This window comes from Azolla caroliniana, unplaced genomic scaffold (genome assembly GCF_043228905.1).
Source record: "Azolla caroliniana isolate FFs.n. ecotype wild unplaced genomic scaffold, voAzoCaro1.0.p SCAF_635, whole genome shotgun sequence".
Taxonomy (NCBI): domain Eukaryota; kingdom Viridiplantae; phylum Streptophyta; class Polypodiopsida; order Salviniales; family Salviniaceae; genus Azolla; species Azolla caroliniana.
Window position 1 is genome coordinate 1 of NW_028231070.1, and position 16,569 is coordinate 16,569.

The 16,569-nt window shown below is 39.8% G+C and overlaps 1 protein-coding gene across 1 annotated transcript; it reads left to right on the forward strand.

Moving 5' to 3' along the window:
• Positions 1–4,973: 4,973 nt before the first annotated feature.
• LOC147847812 (uncharacterized) lies at positions 4,974–11,524 on the forward strand. Its single transcript, XM_087338805.1, has 14 exons — positions 4,974–6,268; positions 6,867–6,927; positions 7,016–7,078; positions 7,174–7,237; positions 7,334–7,427; positions 7,505–7,588; positions 7,895–7,984; positions 8,192–8,219; positions 8,747–9,183; positions 9,527–9,809; positions 9,897–9,958; positions 10,043–10,158; positions 10,348–10,435; positions 11,158–11,524. The coding sequence occupies exons 1-14, from the start codon at positions 4,994–4,996 to the stop codon at positions 11,362–11,364; spliced, it is 2,952 nt and encodes a 983-aa protein (XP_087194931.1). The 5' UTR covers positions 4,974–4,993; the 3' UTR covers positions 11,365–11,524.
• The last annotated feature ends 5,045 nt before the right edge of the window (positions 11,525–16,569 follow it).

The following is a 16,569-nucleotide window of genomic DNA, read 5'->3' on the forward strand; positions in this document are numbered from 1 at the left end:
ATCAATGGGTTTCAGGAATCATGTCACACACATGATGGATCGTGGCAACAAAATGCATATAATTTAGACGAACAGAATGAAGACGAAGAAGAAGATGATGGTGATGATGATGATGGAGGAAAAGCTCATAGGATGCTACACATGAATGCACATAATGAAAGAGGTAAGCATGCAAAAAATCCTAATAATGATGATGATGACAATGACAATGACAATGACAATGGTGAAGATGATGAGAGGGAAGGAAATCAGAAGTCGCCATCATCATCCTCGATACAAAAAGAAGATGTGTCTTCTTCATCGTCATCGGCGAAGCCTCATTCTTGGAAAGAGGAGACGAAGAAGAAGAAGACGAAGAAGAAGAAGAAACTACATGACTATATGTGTTGTAGATGTGCATCGAGATTCACGGTGGATTGTGCAGCAGTATGTTGTTGCCCTTTGGCACTGGTTCATCTTGCGGCACTCACATTCATAAGGCTGCCTGCATCATTGCTATGGAGAATGCTTGTGAATCTGAAGTCCCGGATGTGTGTCAAGAGACCTCCGACTGAAGATGTGGAGTTTGACGAAGGAAGCTCTGTGAGAAGACCCAATGGAAACTTTAACAATGGTAAAGAAAATGATGGTCTTGAACCTTCATCTCATCGTATCATTCGATTTGAGAGTCAAAAGTTATGGCAACACTTTGGGACCGGAGACTTGGATTTTGGAGGCTTCACCATGAGAGGAGACTGACGACTAATCATCAAAGAAAGAGTAATTTTTCTGTGTGTGGGAGATTTGTGGCCATTTTGCTTTTCTATTAATCTTTTGTTGTCCAGAGATATCAATTTGTTTGATCATAAATTAGTGATGGCATAATCTAGTTGGTGATGGTGCTAGTTGTGTTTCTCAAATCGTGACATTCTGGGAGGAATGAAAGTATGCTTAGAGAATGGATAGAATGGATAGAATGGACATGGTATTGAAAATGGAAGTTCCTTGCAACATGAAGTTCGAACTTTTCTCACAAAATGCAGGAGACCATGTATGTCCAAATATATGTATATGGCTTCAAAGCTGTTAATTATTTGGGTCAAATGGGAAAGATGTACATGAAACAAGCAAAAGATCTGTACCACAGTCTTCTGGTAATGAAAAATGAAACATCTCATGCTGTTGGTATTGTATTGATAGCTTGCTTCAGAGGTCCATTTTTCGATCGAGAGAAGCTTTGATATTGTTCGGATTGGATGCAACAAAGAATATCAAATATATGCCAAATGATGTCACATATATCTGTGCATTTTGAAAGCATGCTGGCACAATATACAACATAGAATTTGAGAAATTCTCATGCCAAACTCCCAGGAAGCATTCCACAAATGCATGTTGCTTTATGTCGGCTGATTTTTGATACAGCAAATGTGGATCAGTTATAGACGAATGGAAAATTATCTATCCAATATCTGGTTGTTTAGAATTCTTTGGTCTCTTAACATACATGGAACTTGGATTGCTCAAGGGTGTATACTTCACCAACATGTTGAAAAGATGCAATAAGATGGGCTATCAATCAATATATGTTATTTCATTTGTATTGAAAAGGGGTACAATGCAATATTTGTATTGAAAGGGGTTACAATGTAATTGTTTGTATTTAAAAGGGGTACAATGCAATGTTAAGTATATGGAATCAGAAATTTCTGCCTACAGGACCTTTCCATACTGTTTCTTCTCTCTTCTTTCTTTTGTGGTCAATCACCGTGGAATCAGGGATCAAGCTCTGCTCAGCTTTCTTCCTATCTCTTCTTGGCCAGTAAGCAAATATTTGGGTGGGCCTGTAGGCTCAGGGGAATAGAGCACGTGGCCACGAACCACGGTATTGGGGGTTCGAATCCCTCCTCACCCACAAGAAACCAATCCAAACACTTAGAATTTGAATGAATCTCAATCTTGATGTGATTGCCTAGATGCAATCAAAATGAATGCCAAGGTTGTCCACACATGGATATGAGAGAATCCATCATTGGTCGTGGGTATGTGGACCTAGGCCTTGATGAAATGGTACTTGCTTATTTTGAAAAGAATGCCAAATAATTCACAATGAATGCAAAAAACACATTCTTGAATGCTGTCCTTATATTATGTCATTCATTTCTTGTGAAGAATCCTATTGTGTCATGTATGAAATGTTTTAATGTGTTTTTCCATCCATTGAGCTACAAATTTGGTTAATGGATATGTTTTACTGGTGCAAGGATACTTAAGCTGTGAACTAAGTAATGGAAAATACACCTTTCTGAACTGAATTTGTTTGCATGGAAGACTATTGTAGAACTTGACACACAATCTTTTCAATGTGCAATGGCACTTGATAGGAGATAAATTGCACCTTATATCTCCTTGTTAAACACATAGAAATGGAAATCTAATGAGTGGGAGATAGATAGATAGATAGATTATATTATCTAATGAGTGGGAGAAAGGAAGGAATGTTGAATGCTTACGTTAAAGGGGTTAATTATGAATCTTATACGGATTGTCGTTGAGACCTTGAAAGTGGAGAGATGTTTCTTATTGATTTGTCACGTTAATGATCAAATCTCGTGGAAATGTGATGCATCCATGATATGTAGTTAGTGGTTACATGTACCAAAATTCGTGAGATTAGAAAATGATTATCTCAAGAGATATTGTCAAATCGATATGATGATGATTTAGCATTAGAAACTATTTCTCATAATTCTTCGAACTCCGAATGAATAGATAAGATTCATGAGCTTAGATGAGCAAACTTCTTGCATACTTAAGACATAGTGGTGTAGTTAAAATATCCACCAAGGTGTGTTAGGTTAGGCTTGTTGTAAATATTATTTGCATTTCTACTTTGAGATTGTGCACACTAGCATATATGCTCCTACAAATATGGATTTACAATCGCTTTGATAACCCTATAGTTACTATCTCTTTTAAATATAAAACAATGCCCTTTGATCTCATCACCATGCTTCCATTTTTGCACAAACAACAGCTGAAAGTTTTCTGATCAACTTTTGTTTTTTGTAAAACTAATGTCGTTGGTGGGAAATCATCATTGTGAGGGAAGAGGATTCTCAAAGAGAAATTGCAAAGGAGCAATCAATTTACTAGACATATCATGTCTCTATCTTATTATCTGACAAAAATACATATCATGCTACCTCTACAATGTAATTGACACATGATATATATCATATTGCTCTTGTTGCTATTAGATGTCTCGCCTACAAAAACTCATAATGTTGTTTTCTAGTTGATAATGTAGTGGCAATATCCTTATAATAAAAACCAATAAGAAGATCAAACCTTGAAAAACTTGTGGTAACAATGACAATCGAACATGAAGATGATCTTAATTCAATTGTTTATTTCGATTAGGGGTTGTAGATTTGGGAGATGTGGTTGATAATGATCTCAAAGGTTGTTGAAATGTGAAAATGTCAAACGATGTTATGTACATATATCATCCAATTTATGGATTTGGGAGAAATTAAAAGATATACCATTCTTGCGTGGATCTTTGCAAATGGAAACAAATATTTCACCTTGGGTGGATTGACAAATACCGAATGGTGAAGAGGATGGTGCACACTTGTTACAGGTCACTACAAATATATTGTATCATCGTGTAATGGTATCATTATCTTGGCTATCACCTAAAGTAGAAAAGGTGTGGAATGCATGTAAGTGGAATGCAAGGTGGTGGCATATATATAACAATGTGGTTGACATTCCCATTTGCCATTTCGTGCATAGGTATTCATGTCGACAATCATGATTGGTGGGCTCCCATTAGGTTCAGTCTTAAAGAAACGAGGACTAGGGTCAGGTACGTGCTTCTTTTGCACCATTCCATTGGAGGGCAATACACATAGGTTCATTAAATGTCCTATAGCGCGGATCATTTGGAAGTACTTATCAAACATTTAGTAAGCTTAAACCCCCTATTACTTGAGGCCTCAACAATGGGGTTTTTTCTTAGTATGTTCAAAAATGGTCCAAATGACAAGGTGGAGATATTGTTCCAATGTTTACGATATTGGGGATTGCAACACAATTGGATATATGCATAAGGCATTCATGTTTGATAGTAGACATGGGATGGGGTGAAAGCCTATATGAAGAAGTTGAAAGGCATTCTTATGTGGAATTTCTGCATGTTAGAGCATGTGGGGATCATCATTTCCTCAAGTGCACATCGAGGTTTTCTAATGGCTTTTACAAGATGTCCCTCTCTCCCTGGGCGGAGAAGACTAAGAAGTTGTAACAAGTGGATTTTACATACAGTTAGTATAAATTGTGTGCTTTTAGAGAGAGAGAGAGAGATTTTAATGTCCATGGGAGTTTGCTCTAGAGGTTTCGTAGAGAGCAAGCGCAAGAGCAAAGAGCAAAGAGCAAAGAGCAAAGAGCAAAGAGCAAAGAGCAAAAAAGCAAAGCAAAAAGCAAAAAAGCAAGAGCAAAGAGCAAAGAGCAAAGAGCAAAAAGCAAAGCAAAAAGCAAAAAAGCAAGAGCAAAGAGCAAAACGCAAGGCAAAAAGCAAAAAATGCAAGACAGAGACAAAAAAAAAAGCAAGAGCAAAAGGCCAAAAAGCAGGAGAGAGGAGGGAGAGGGGTATGGGCGATGGAATATCGGAAAACTGAGATTCGCAGAGGAGACGAAGAAGATCCGACGGCCCACGACCTCTCCCGCCAAAACCACCCCATCTCTCTCTCTCCTTTCTTTTGGTTTTTCTGATCTTCTTCTCCAAAAAACAAAAACAGAAAAAACTCTCTCTCTCTCTCTCTCTCTCTCAGAGACTGACGATCGACGACGATCGACGCAGAAGAGAAGGCGAAGAAGAAGCTTTCTGCTCCTGCTGCTCCTGCTCCTGCTCCTGCTTCTTTTGATCCAGCTTCTCCTACAGCTGCTGCTGCTGCATTCTTCCATGGCGGCGGCGGTTCCCTCCTCCTCCCCCCAGGAGGAGTCCCTGATGACCAGCGACCGCGCCTGGATCCTCGTCGGCCTCCTCCTCCGCCATGGCTCCTCCTCCTCCCCTTCCCAGCTCTCCCGCCGCTCCCCTCCCCTCGGCTTCACCCCTCCGGAGATCCAATGGCTCTGCACCCTCCCTTTCTCCCCCCTCAGCCTCTCCCGAAACGGCGACGTCACCTTCTCCCCTTTCCTTTTCGACCTCTTCGATGCCGCCAAGCACAGGTACGCCCCCCCCTCTGCACCTTTCCTGTTCCAAGACTGCTCATTCTCGTCGCCGCTTCCCAAGGAAATGCCGCTTCCCCTCCCTAGACTTCTATGCTTCTCTCCATCTTCGAGAATATTGTCAGAAACGCAAGAGGATCTTCATGAATCTCATCTTATAACCTATGGATTCCAGACGGACTCGAACCTCTCCACCAATCCACATGGTAAGCTTTTCCCTCAGAAAAGATGTATTCAGGAAACACCTCTCTCTCCAAGGAAGAAAGCAAACGTTTCAATAACAATGAATTCTCGTCCATCTGGCATGAACGATTTGTCTGAGAAGAGGTGTTCAAACGCAACTGACATAGAAGTAGAGGATTCAAATGCTTCAAGTTTATCTTTGGACATTGAGAAAGCTTATAAGTTCCCTACACAATTGGAAAGGAAGCAATATCGAAATATGAATAAACAATGTTATGCAGCGGAATCATCCACTGCTGCATCTTTAGTAAATATCAAAATAGAACTTGATCCCTTTGTATCTATGGTAGCAATGACATCTAATAAAACAATCCCTATAAACGGAAGGTGTAATTTTGAGAAATCTATTGTGCCAGACTGTATGGATGATAAGTCAATTCTTTACGGTTCAGTTATTACGGAAATACCGAATGATGTAGATCTCAATGTGGCCCAAACAACAATGCATACTTCATCGGCGGAGACAGTAATGAATACAAGCATGTTAGTGGCAGATGTAAATCTACTGGGAAATCAAGTGTGCACAGACGGTAGTGTTAATGCTTTGAAAGAGTCCATTGATCATTCTATGAATCAGAAATGGCAGATGGAGATTGGACTGGAGAATCTTGATATTGATGTAAATGCTACCATCAGTCCTCAGAATATGAAGGAAGCAAAGATGAGGAGTAAGGCAACAAAGTTACCAAAGAAACCAGAGAATGCTAAGCAAGCGAGCAAGTTAGGCAAGCGAAAGAAAGCAAGTGGCCATCCAAGAAGCCAAGAGACAGGCCTTGCTTGCTTTCCAGTAATGGAAACTTGTTCAAGTCAGGTATTTTTATGGCTAGGCCTAATTAATGTACATGGGAGGTTGTTAAGCATGTCATTACATTACTCATAGACACACATAGTCTCTCTCTCTAGTGTTACCATATGTTTTCAGGGTGTTCCACAGTAAAGATGCCTTTCTTTCATTTATTCATATGCACACATTTGATTTCATTAAATTTAAGATGACTTCTGGAAACAAATTATGAAAAATTGTTCAAGTCAGGTTCCTATTGGGCCAATTAGTGTACTTGGGGAATGCTAGGCATGTTTATTACATTGACATACACACTGTCTTTATAATTGTATATAGACTGATGCTTAACATTCCCCATTTAGTGCATTTGGGGAATGCTAGGCATGTTTATTACATTGACATACACACTGTTTTTATAATTGTATATAGACTGATGTACACATTTGGTCTCATATCCCATCCCTTTGGAAAGATTTCTTTGGTTACTATAGAGATACATTATTCCATAGTCGGTCACTCTCATACTAAATCCATTAATATATATATATATATATATATATTCCTAGACTGTTGATTATATAAACTCTATCAGTAAAGTCCTCACTATCTTTTAATGATTTTGTAGCCACTTGATGACAAATTGCCTTCCTTTGAAGGATTTATTGTGGAGTCCATTGAAGGATCGGGTACATACACTCATTCAAGCTATGTTAGTGAAATTGTTTAATGATCAATAACAATAGAAATATTGATCAAGTCTTGTATCTTCTGCAGGGGGTTATGGCACAGTATATAAAGCAATGAGTAAAATTGATGGCAAACTACGTGCAATAAAGTGTGAGCATCTCTGAATGGAGTCAAAACTCTTATATTAATATTTTAATCTCAACATCTAAGTCATTTTTTCTAATTGGTACTAATGTTGTTTGTAGATCCCTATGAGAAAACCTCTAGTAAATATGTGCAAAACGAAATCAAGGTGCTACAAAAATATGGGTGAGTTAGTTACTGATTTCTTGGGCCACTGCAGTGTTAAGGTGGATTCCATTGAATTTTTTTTTTGAATTCTCACATCTTATTTGCATTTTGTAGTGGCCACAATTATATTCCTCGATGTGTAGATGTAATAGAGGAGTCTGGCCGACAGTGCCTTGTTTTAGAATATGTAGAACATGAAAAACCTGAGGTGAATATGTTATGTGAATTTTTTATACTTTCTAATCCTAAACAAGTAACTTATGAAGTACTTTTTTCATTTTTAAGGTCTTGAAGAAAGAGATTACAATCTCGGAGTTGCAGACATACGGGTTTTCCCTTTTCAAAGCTTTGGATTACCTCCATAGCAAGGTGTGTTGACCACCTTGAAATATACAGTGATTTATGTTCTTACCTTTCTGAGCTAATTTCGTGTATATGCTTTCCTTTTTGAACTATTTGTGGTTATAAACTAGTCTCCCTGATCTATTGGCTGTTGTCTGCTTTACCTTTTCTCAGTGATTTTTGTTTATTTTGCGTTTATGTGCTTGCCTTTTCCTAGAGTATTTTTCTTTATGTGATTTTTATTTATATGCTTGCCATTGTAAAACCAAATATGTTTATGTGCTTGTCTTAGGGTTTTGTGCATGGTATTCACATTGTTGCAAACGTGTGCAGGGAGTCATTCACCGAGATGTGAAGCCAGGAAACTTTCTATTTTCTCGGGAGAGACGGAATGGCTGGCTCGTTGATTTTAACCTTGCGACGGTTTGATTCTATTTTATTGACTTTTGTTTTGTGACAGTAATTAAATATGATAATTAGACCATTGGATTATTCTCCAGTTATCTGCATCAGTAGTATACTTTTGTTTCAGTTATAATATATGATTATCTAATTATGGTTATGGCCTATTTGGATGCTTATATTGTGTATTAATCTAAGGCATGATTTGGTTTGCTTCCAATAATGCAGGTTCAACAAAAGCACGTTTCTTCAGGCGGTCAGTATCTGAAATATCATTAACTTTTGTATTTGTAATTTTGAATTCAGATTGTGAAATAAGGAGGATTGAAACAGTTTTCTTTATTTGGTAGCTTGATTGATATGTATGCCATAAATGACCAAAATGAAGGCCCATTCCATATTTTTCAGATTTCAGGTCTTCCATTGAGAGGATCTCTCTATGAATGAGTCATCATTCCATAGTGAAACTTAAAATTGATATTCTCTAGTCTAGGATATATCCAATTGTTCAATATATGTGTGCAATGAGTGTCAATATATTTATAAACATATAAGACTATAGTATTGTGTGTTTTTGGTGATGATTATGTCCTAAAATAATAATCTGAGTGGAAGGATTTCATCATCTTTCCACTAGATGATAGTAGTAATGTTATGTCCTATGCATGCGTTGATATTCCAAGCTACTATATAAGTGCTCCTTTACTAAGTGTAATCAGATTTTCTTTATCCATATGCAAATTGCAGAAATTTCATCTAGTTTCTTTTTGTATGGTTTTATAGGTATGAAGTACCAAAAGAAAACCACAGAAGGTGGTGCTGACACATATAAATATGTACAAAAGTCTCAACAAGAGACTGAGTCAACCTCAAAGCACATAGTTCGGGAGCACCGGTCAATGCCTAAATATTGCAACAGATCAAATCGTGAAACTGGACATTTTCAAGATAAAACATCCACTCCATCTAGTACTCCAACGTGTGATACGAATCTATCCAGCCGATTAACACAATCAAATATTTCTGAATCACACAATTATATTGAGTTGACACCAAACCGTCAACGGAACAAGTCACATTTTCCAGAAGTTAGTCTAGATAGCTCTGGTCATGTTTTTCCTAAAATTTCTTCTATGAGGTCATCTCCTGCAAGTGGGCAAAGTTCTTTGGTGAAGGGAGCTACAAATGCCTTGAAAGGATCCAAGCCAAGCACGCAATGGGTATGTCCTAATGCATTTTTATACATTTGCGTGAATTTTGTGTAAGAAAAAACTCTTAATCACGTCTGTTTTCCCCAAATGCCTGAGCTTTGTTTATTTCACTAACTGCCCTTAGTTAATCCATAACTAAGAAAAAAAGGATGATTTGACATATAATTACTCTAATAACATGTAACTGAGAGAAATAGGATGAATTGATCACATAATTGACCAGATAGTAAATTTAATTTCTCTTTTGGTTATTGGTTAAAGGCATTTGGAGAAACACAGAATATTTCAGAGCTTTTTGCCTTAAAATGTGTAGTTGGAGCTTAACATCCAAAAAATCTTTGTATGTTTCCAGTCACCCCTGGGGCAGCAACAGAATGGTGATACACAGAATTGTGAGCAAATGATTCCAAGGTTCGGTAGACGGGAACTATGGGAATTTGTACAGAAGAATCAACAGAGTCCACAACCACCTGTTTCTGCTTTACCGAGTTCTTATAAAAAAAGAGTTGCTGCACCTCAGAAAAGAAAACATCAAAAGGTTTTAGTAGACCAGAGCTTATTGCAAAGCACTATGCCTATTTCGAGATTGTCGTACGTAAAAACTCCTGAATTGGGCCATCCCTCTAAAGCTCGAGGTAATCCATGTGGCATTATAGAAGCAAATGTTCTGTATATTCTCTTTGTTGATTCTTTTGATAATTATCATGTTTGTACTTCTTCAGTGATGCAAAAAATGAGAAAAGAAGGGCCATGTGCTGGTACTAAAGGGTATCGTGCTCCAGAGGTAATTTTTTAAGGGATACATTTAAATAGGGAAGTATTATATAGTCAAATGGTGTAGGTCCTAATGTTCATACACAAGTTTCAGGTTCTTTTGAAGTCTCCTTTTCAGAATGAAAAGATTGATATCTGGTCAGCTGGGGTCAGTCTCTTTCAACTTATTCTTGGGAAGTCACCATTTTCATTCTCCAGCAACCTAGACCAGTAAGAACTCAATTTGTAGTCGGGGAACTGATAAAGGAGACATTACAGTATGCAATAAAGTTAACCAAATACTCTGTACTACATACAAAATACTATAGACATTTATTACTTCCAAAGAAATGTCTACTATACGTTCTCTATCTTTCTTACATCAGAAATTTACTGCTAAACAGTCACATTCGCTTACAGGTCATTATTGGATATATCACAATTTTCTGGCAGTGATGCAATCTGTACACTGGCAAAGGAACATAATCGCGAAGCTACTCTCCCCAAGGTAAGCTTTTTCATTGTAATATGATATGATTGCCATCCTTATTCGTTGTCATCATAGAAATATAAGATTCTGGATGATATGGAGCATGTTTCCTTGCTTACTATGAGATACTTGAGGCAGGGTATGATTGAACATTTTATTAGCTTTTATGGACATTCTCATACGCACCAGGTTATGGACTATTATTCCATGGAAACGTTGCATGGGTATCTGTTGGACAATGTATTATCGTTTCACCACATGACATAAGTTATTCTATTGCAAATTTGAACGGATCTCTGCTAATGAATATAGAGCCCTGTTCGTCTTAAAATAATTGTGTCCCCCCCTCCTGTGGACTAGATACCTTGGTGATAAACAAGAATTGGGTTGGTCACACCGAAAATTTGTATGTTACACTTTAATACAAGCCTTTCTTTAAGGTTTATAACTATGTAACAGGTAAGTCATATCCATACGCATGGTAAGAGAGTTTTAATATACTGTCATAATTTTTATTATTGTACTTGAAGCTACCATAGGTTGCCTTTGCCACTAGGAATGCCTAGTTTCTTTGCATTTCTCTTGCTGCAATAATGAGGGTTTACCGAAGGAAATTTCTGTTATTAATGTCAAATTGAGCAGTGGTTCTCGACTGATTTTGATGCCATTTAATGTTTTGAAAACATACATGATTTCTTGGCATTTTCTAATCCTTGATTAACAATGAATAACATTTACAGGAGGTTAGCTCATCCAAACTACAGCCTTGTTCAGTGCAGAATTGGTGTGAGAAAAACATAAAGAGGTCGGATATATTGCCATTGGTGCCACCGTCTCTCTTTAATTTGCTTGAGAGATGTTTGCAAATAGATCCAAGAAATAGGATTAGTGCAAAGGAGGCATTACAACATGAATTCTTCACATCTTTTCAAAAGACTTGTTATTAGCATCACTATCTTGCAATCAAGAAAGGCTATACATATTGCGTTCAAGAAAGGATATATATATATATTATAAATTGCAAGCAAGAGGGCACACATATCTCTTGTAATTTGTTTTGCTTAGCAACGTGTACACCTTACTAATTGAGTTAACCTTTGTCTTCAACACCAATTGTACGAATATGTATCTAACAAGGTTGTATTAAACAAGACATTATGTGCGAAGCACAATGTGATGAACTGCCTCCCATTTGTAGAGTGTTGGGTGTTATGAATGAATTAAAACATAAAACTCGCCAAGTAGGCTTTAAATATTGGTAAACAAAAAACATCATGTAACCTTTATAAGGAGAGTTAGACTTTAATCTTAATATAACGGCTTTCTTCTTACTATTAAGAGGGGTTATTTAAATGCAAGCCAAAATCTTGGTTGATATACTGAATGCAGTTCTAATTCTACTCTCAAAATTGCACTAGTTATGGAACTCCCTGTAGTTGACTATGTCCCTTGAAGCGCAAGACAACTGCAGCTTAAAATGGAGGTATTGGTAGTCAACTTCAAAGTTGACATCCGGATTAAGATAGACACTGATTGCTTCAACTCATCAAAGAAACTGAATAATTTCCAATAATTCTGAGTGATATATAATGGCTTAAGTGTGACAATCCACACGAACAATTCATGTTGATGTTGACCATTGTGAGACAATGGCTCCTCTCCATTTGCTAAGTACTTGTACATTTCATTTCCCATATCTTTCTAATTGGACAAGTTTATAGGATAACATGTTCAAATGTTGTCTCATCTTTGAGAACAACAAACCAAATAAAAAGGGAAGAAACAATTGATCTTGTGGCCACGTTAGCATGAAAAGCCCTAAATAATGTAAGAGACAACAAAGATTACATTTTTTGCCTCTTCTAAGCTTCCTTTGTCAGTTTTCATCTTGAGCTTCATTGTAATTAGCTTATCATATTGTTAAGATGTTGTACTACTGATCCTAGGAGTTGGGATCAAAGTTTGACTTCCATTCCTTTTTATTACACCATATATATTTTGTCTAATTACTAGAAGCCCATGTGCAATTACCAAGTCATCTACATCTCTCTCTCTCTAGGTGCAACTATGGACCATAGGGGTTGAATGCATGACCTTCTAGTCTCCAGTGGACAACCTTAGAGTATCATCTCACCAACTTGAGATTGAGAATGGTCATGCTAACGGACCCAAAGAAGAACAAATATGTAGATCATGTCACATAGTGATAGAGGATGAGTATCACTTTACATGCAAGTGTCCACCTTACATTGAGATAAGTTAAAAATAACCAAGACATACTAGGAGCCTCTCCCACCTTCTCCCAACTATTGGATACCCCATATATTAATACACTAGGTAGGTATATCTTAGAGCTAAAACAACATAGAGATAATAAATTACAAAATGTTAACCATAACATTTTTAATATTCACCAACATGTAACCATTGGAATGTTTCAAGTATTGATTTCATGAGATAATTATGAACTATCTTGTTTGCCAAGTAGTGCACTAAATTGAAGTTTAGTAGCAAAGAAAGAAATTAAATGAATGGCAAAATTGAAGTTTAGAGATAATGATACTTTCTTAAGTTATGATTTCTATAGCATGGACGATTCTCCGGGAAGATGAATGTTTGGTTGAGGCTATATTAAAACCTATTAGAATTCTAGCTAAGGTAGATAAGGTTTGAGTCCTCAACCCTGATCCTAATGATGTTCATCCATGGTGGGATTTATGGGTAGTGGGGAGAAAACCATTATGTGAATTGGAATGGGACCAAGGTGAATGGAAGTGGCTACGTAGATCATATTCTGGGGAGGATGTTAGGCCGATTCCGTTTTTTCAATATTCCGTTCGATTGGGAAGGGAGATGATACAACATAGGGTACCCCATTGGCCGACAACTGCTACAACAGGGTTGACTTATAATGTTGATCCTACTCACATGACAACATTTTGGAAATGGGTATGAGCTATGCAAATTCCAAAGAAGATTATTCTATTTAGATGGTTGATTGTTCATTATGCTGTTCCTGTTAGGGTTTGGATGTATCGTAAAGATGTGGCAAGATGTGTGATTTTTGAGGGTTAGAAGTGGAGTCTCTTCAGCACCTTTCATGGTCATGTATGGTTGCCAAATTGGTTTGGAAAAGGTTTTTACGTCACTTGCATGAGGTGTATGGCTCTAGAGTATATAAATGGGGGACAATAATGTGGGTTGATATTAAGGGTGAGGTACAAGATTATGAAAAAGAAAATGCTAACTTTGCATTATATACAAGAGGTCAATATGTTGAGGAAGTGTTGCCATGTATGCCTATTAATTTGGTCCAAAATGGAGTGGTTTAGGAGACAATTAGTTCAATAACCTAATGGGTTTTGTGGGCTAGTAGATGTTGAAGGATATTTCAACAAATTCAATGGAATGTTGTTGATGTAGTAAAGGAGATTTGGGTGACCTTGGTGCATACACTAAAAGGAGAATATGATACTATCAAAGGTGTTTCAGATGTAATCTTTCAAAAGCAAGAGGTTTTTAAGAAGAGATGGGAAAGGATGAAGGTATTATGCATGATTAATGGCAGTATACGTTGGAGGTATCAGGCACTGATCTAGGCATTTCCTCCACCGACATAAGGCATGTGGCCATGTATAATGGTTATTACTAAAGCTTTGGGATATATGTATGTCTATAGCAGTCCGAGAGTAATTGAAAGCATAGTATGTAAATTTGGGTTCGTCTAGCATAACATTCATTTTCCTACATTGGAAAATGAATGTGAATTTTATTCAAACATTCTTGTGTGCGTTTTTTGTCTTTTTTAGGTTTATTTACCTCATAATAAATAGTTAATCCAAAAGTATGGTATTTACCATTCTTTGAGGGTGTTTACCATACTCGAATGCGAATGCACGTATGGTTCATACTATGGTTGAAAGGGTAAAAATCTATGTTGAAATTTCTGTTGAGAATTAGGTCCCTTTCGGATGGGCCGAATTCTAGACAGGTATCAGGGAAGAAGATCAAATATGTAAATAGGTTTTGAGTGCCTATTTAGTCCAGTTGTGTAAATAACGCGTATGTTATCTAAGTATAAAGATTACTAGGGAAAACTTTATGAGTAGAGTCGTCTTGTTCATAGTTTGAGTTGTGAGTGTAAGTGGTTTGTGTGTAACTAGCGCGTGCAAGGTCGTTGTATCCATAGCCAGAATCGACTAAATGCTGTCGTGAAGAAAATCGTCCACAAGCGGAATCGATGCACCGGAGCGTAGGAACCGGCTCTTCATGCACGTGCGCCTTATGTTGTACATAGGAGATCCTAGGCAGGTAGATTCGGTAGGTAGGAAGTAAAGGGGAAACGGCTCCTTCCTTGCCTATAAAAGGAGGGAGACGAGGAGGGGCGAAGGATCGCAGAGAGTCGAGGACGAAGTGCTATCGGATTGCGGGCCGAAGGCTTCTCTCTTCCATACTCTGTAGCTCCTTTCTGTGCAGGTTTCGGGAGGCTCGCGCTGCTCTGAGGAATGCCCGAGTGCTTCCGGCAGCACCTCCAACCTACTCCTTTCTTTCTGTGCGTTTACGAACAGGCATCGGCATCTGTTCGCCGGCCTGTTCGGTTGTAACCGACTTCGTGCTTCTTGTTGTTTGTCTTGTTTATATAATTTTACATACATTCGTGTCTCTCTGTGTCGCTGTCGCACTCGCGTCTCTGTGTCGAAGGGTCGTGTCCCTGTGAATCTACGTTCGCACCTTGTGGGTCTCTTCCCCTCTCCTTTTCTCTCTTGCTCTTCGGTACAAGACCCCCGAGGTCCCGCCTCGTTCCACGCATCCGCGAGGATTACCTCGACATCTTGGTGAACCCGACGTGAAAGAGGCGGCAGAAGAGTAGAAGATGAAAGGGTCGGATCTTGCAGAGGCCATGGCTTCGGCCGTGGATCGGATATTGAGCACATGCGAGGGCACCGGCGCCCTCGATAGAGCCATTGAGGCGGTTGTCGGTACGATCGGCCGGTTCAGCGGAAAGGATGCTACGAAGTATTTGGCGTACTACGGGGCGGAAATGTTGATGCGGGACATTCCGGAAGAGAGGCGTCTTGCCGGGTTCCCTCGAGTGGCGATGCCGAGCATCCATGCGGAGGTGCTCGAGGTACGGGCGGAGAGCCGTACCTGGGAGGAGTTCGAAGGCCGACTCCTAGAGAAATACGGGCTGGACGACGCGCTCCGGCTTTCGAAACGGGACTTCATGGAATGGGTGGAGTCCCCCGGCAAAGGAAGAAACGCGTCGGCACTCCTCCGGGAGTTTGAGGAACGCTTTGTGCGCCTCTCGGCGCTTGACCGAACCGTCCTGGATACGAGCCGGGTCCTACTGTTCGTCAAGTCGGTGGACGAGCGGGACCGGGATCAAGTCGGCTCCTTGCTAGAAACCGAAGACGAGCTGACGACCGACTGGACTGCGGTTAAGAGAGTCTGTGGCCGTTTCGACAAACGGCGAGAATGGGCTGACAACGGGGCGACCGGAGCGGGCTCTGTCACAGCAAGGAGGCTTGAACCGGCACCACAAGGGCGAAGGGCAGAGACCCGGGAGTGGCTCGGAACCGGTTCGGCTTCGACCGGCATGGTCAATGACTCGTCTGAAGGAGCAGCGCTGGAGGAGTTGACGCGGGCGATAAAGGATCTCCAGATCGCCCAGACTCGGAGGGAAAGCGGTGAACCGGCTCGAGACCGACGACCGACAGCAGGGAACAGGTGCATGTGGTGCGACGAGGTCGGCCACATTCGGAAGGACTGCGGCGATTTCGCCGAGGCGTTCAGGAACCGGGTGGTGTACCTGTGGGAAGGCCGGGTGCACGCCGGCGACACCAGAAGGGCCCTAAACCGAAACGACGGGTGAGGAGGTATGAAGAGACTGATGGAAGAGGCAGCGGCCCGACACGTGGAGGCCATCCACTACTCGGCGTCGACCGGCATTCGGGTCGGGGGCAGCGAGGCCCGAAAGGAGAGCAAAGACGGATTCTGGTCGGTAATGCTGGAAGGCCTCGCCGGCGCACGGTTGAGGAAAGACGAAGCGGACCGCGCCGAGAGACGGGTCCGGGAAGTAACCGGGTGGAGCGACCCGGTCGAGGAGAAGACGGGCTTCGTAGAAGCCGCCTGCCGGAACTACGAGGCTTTGG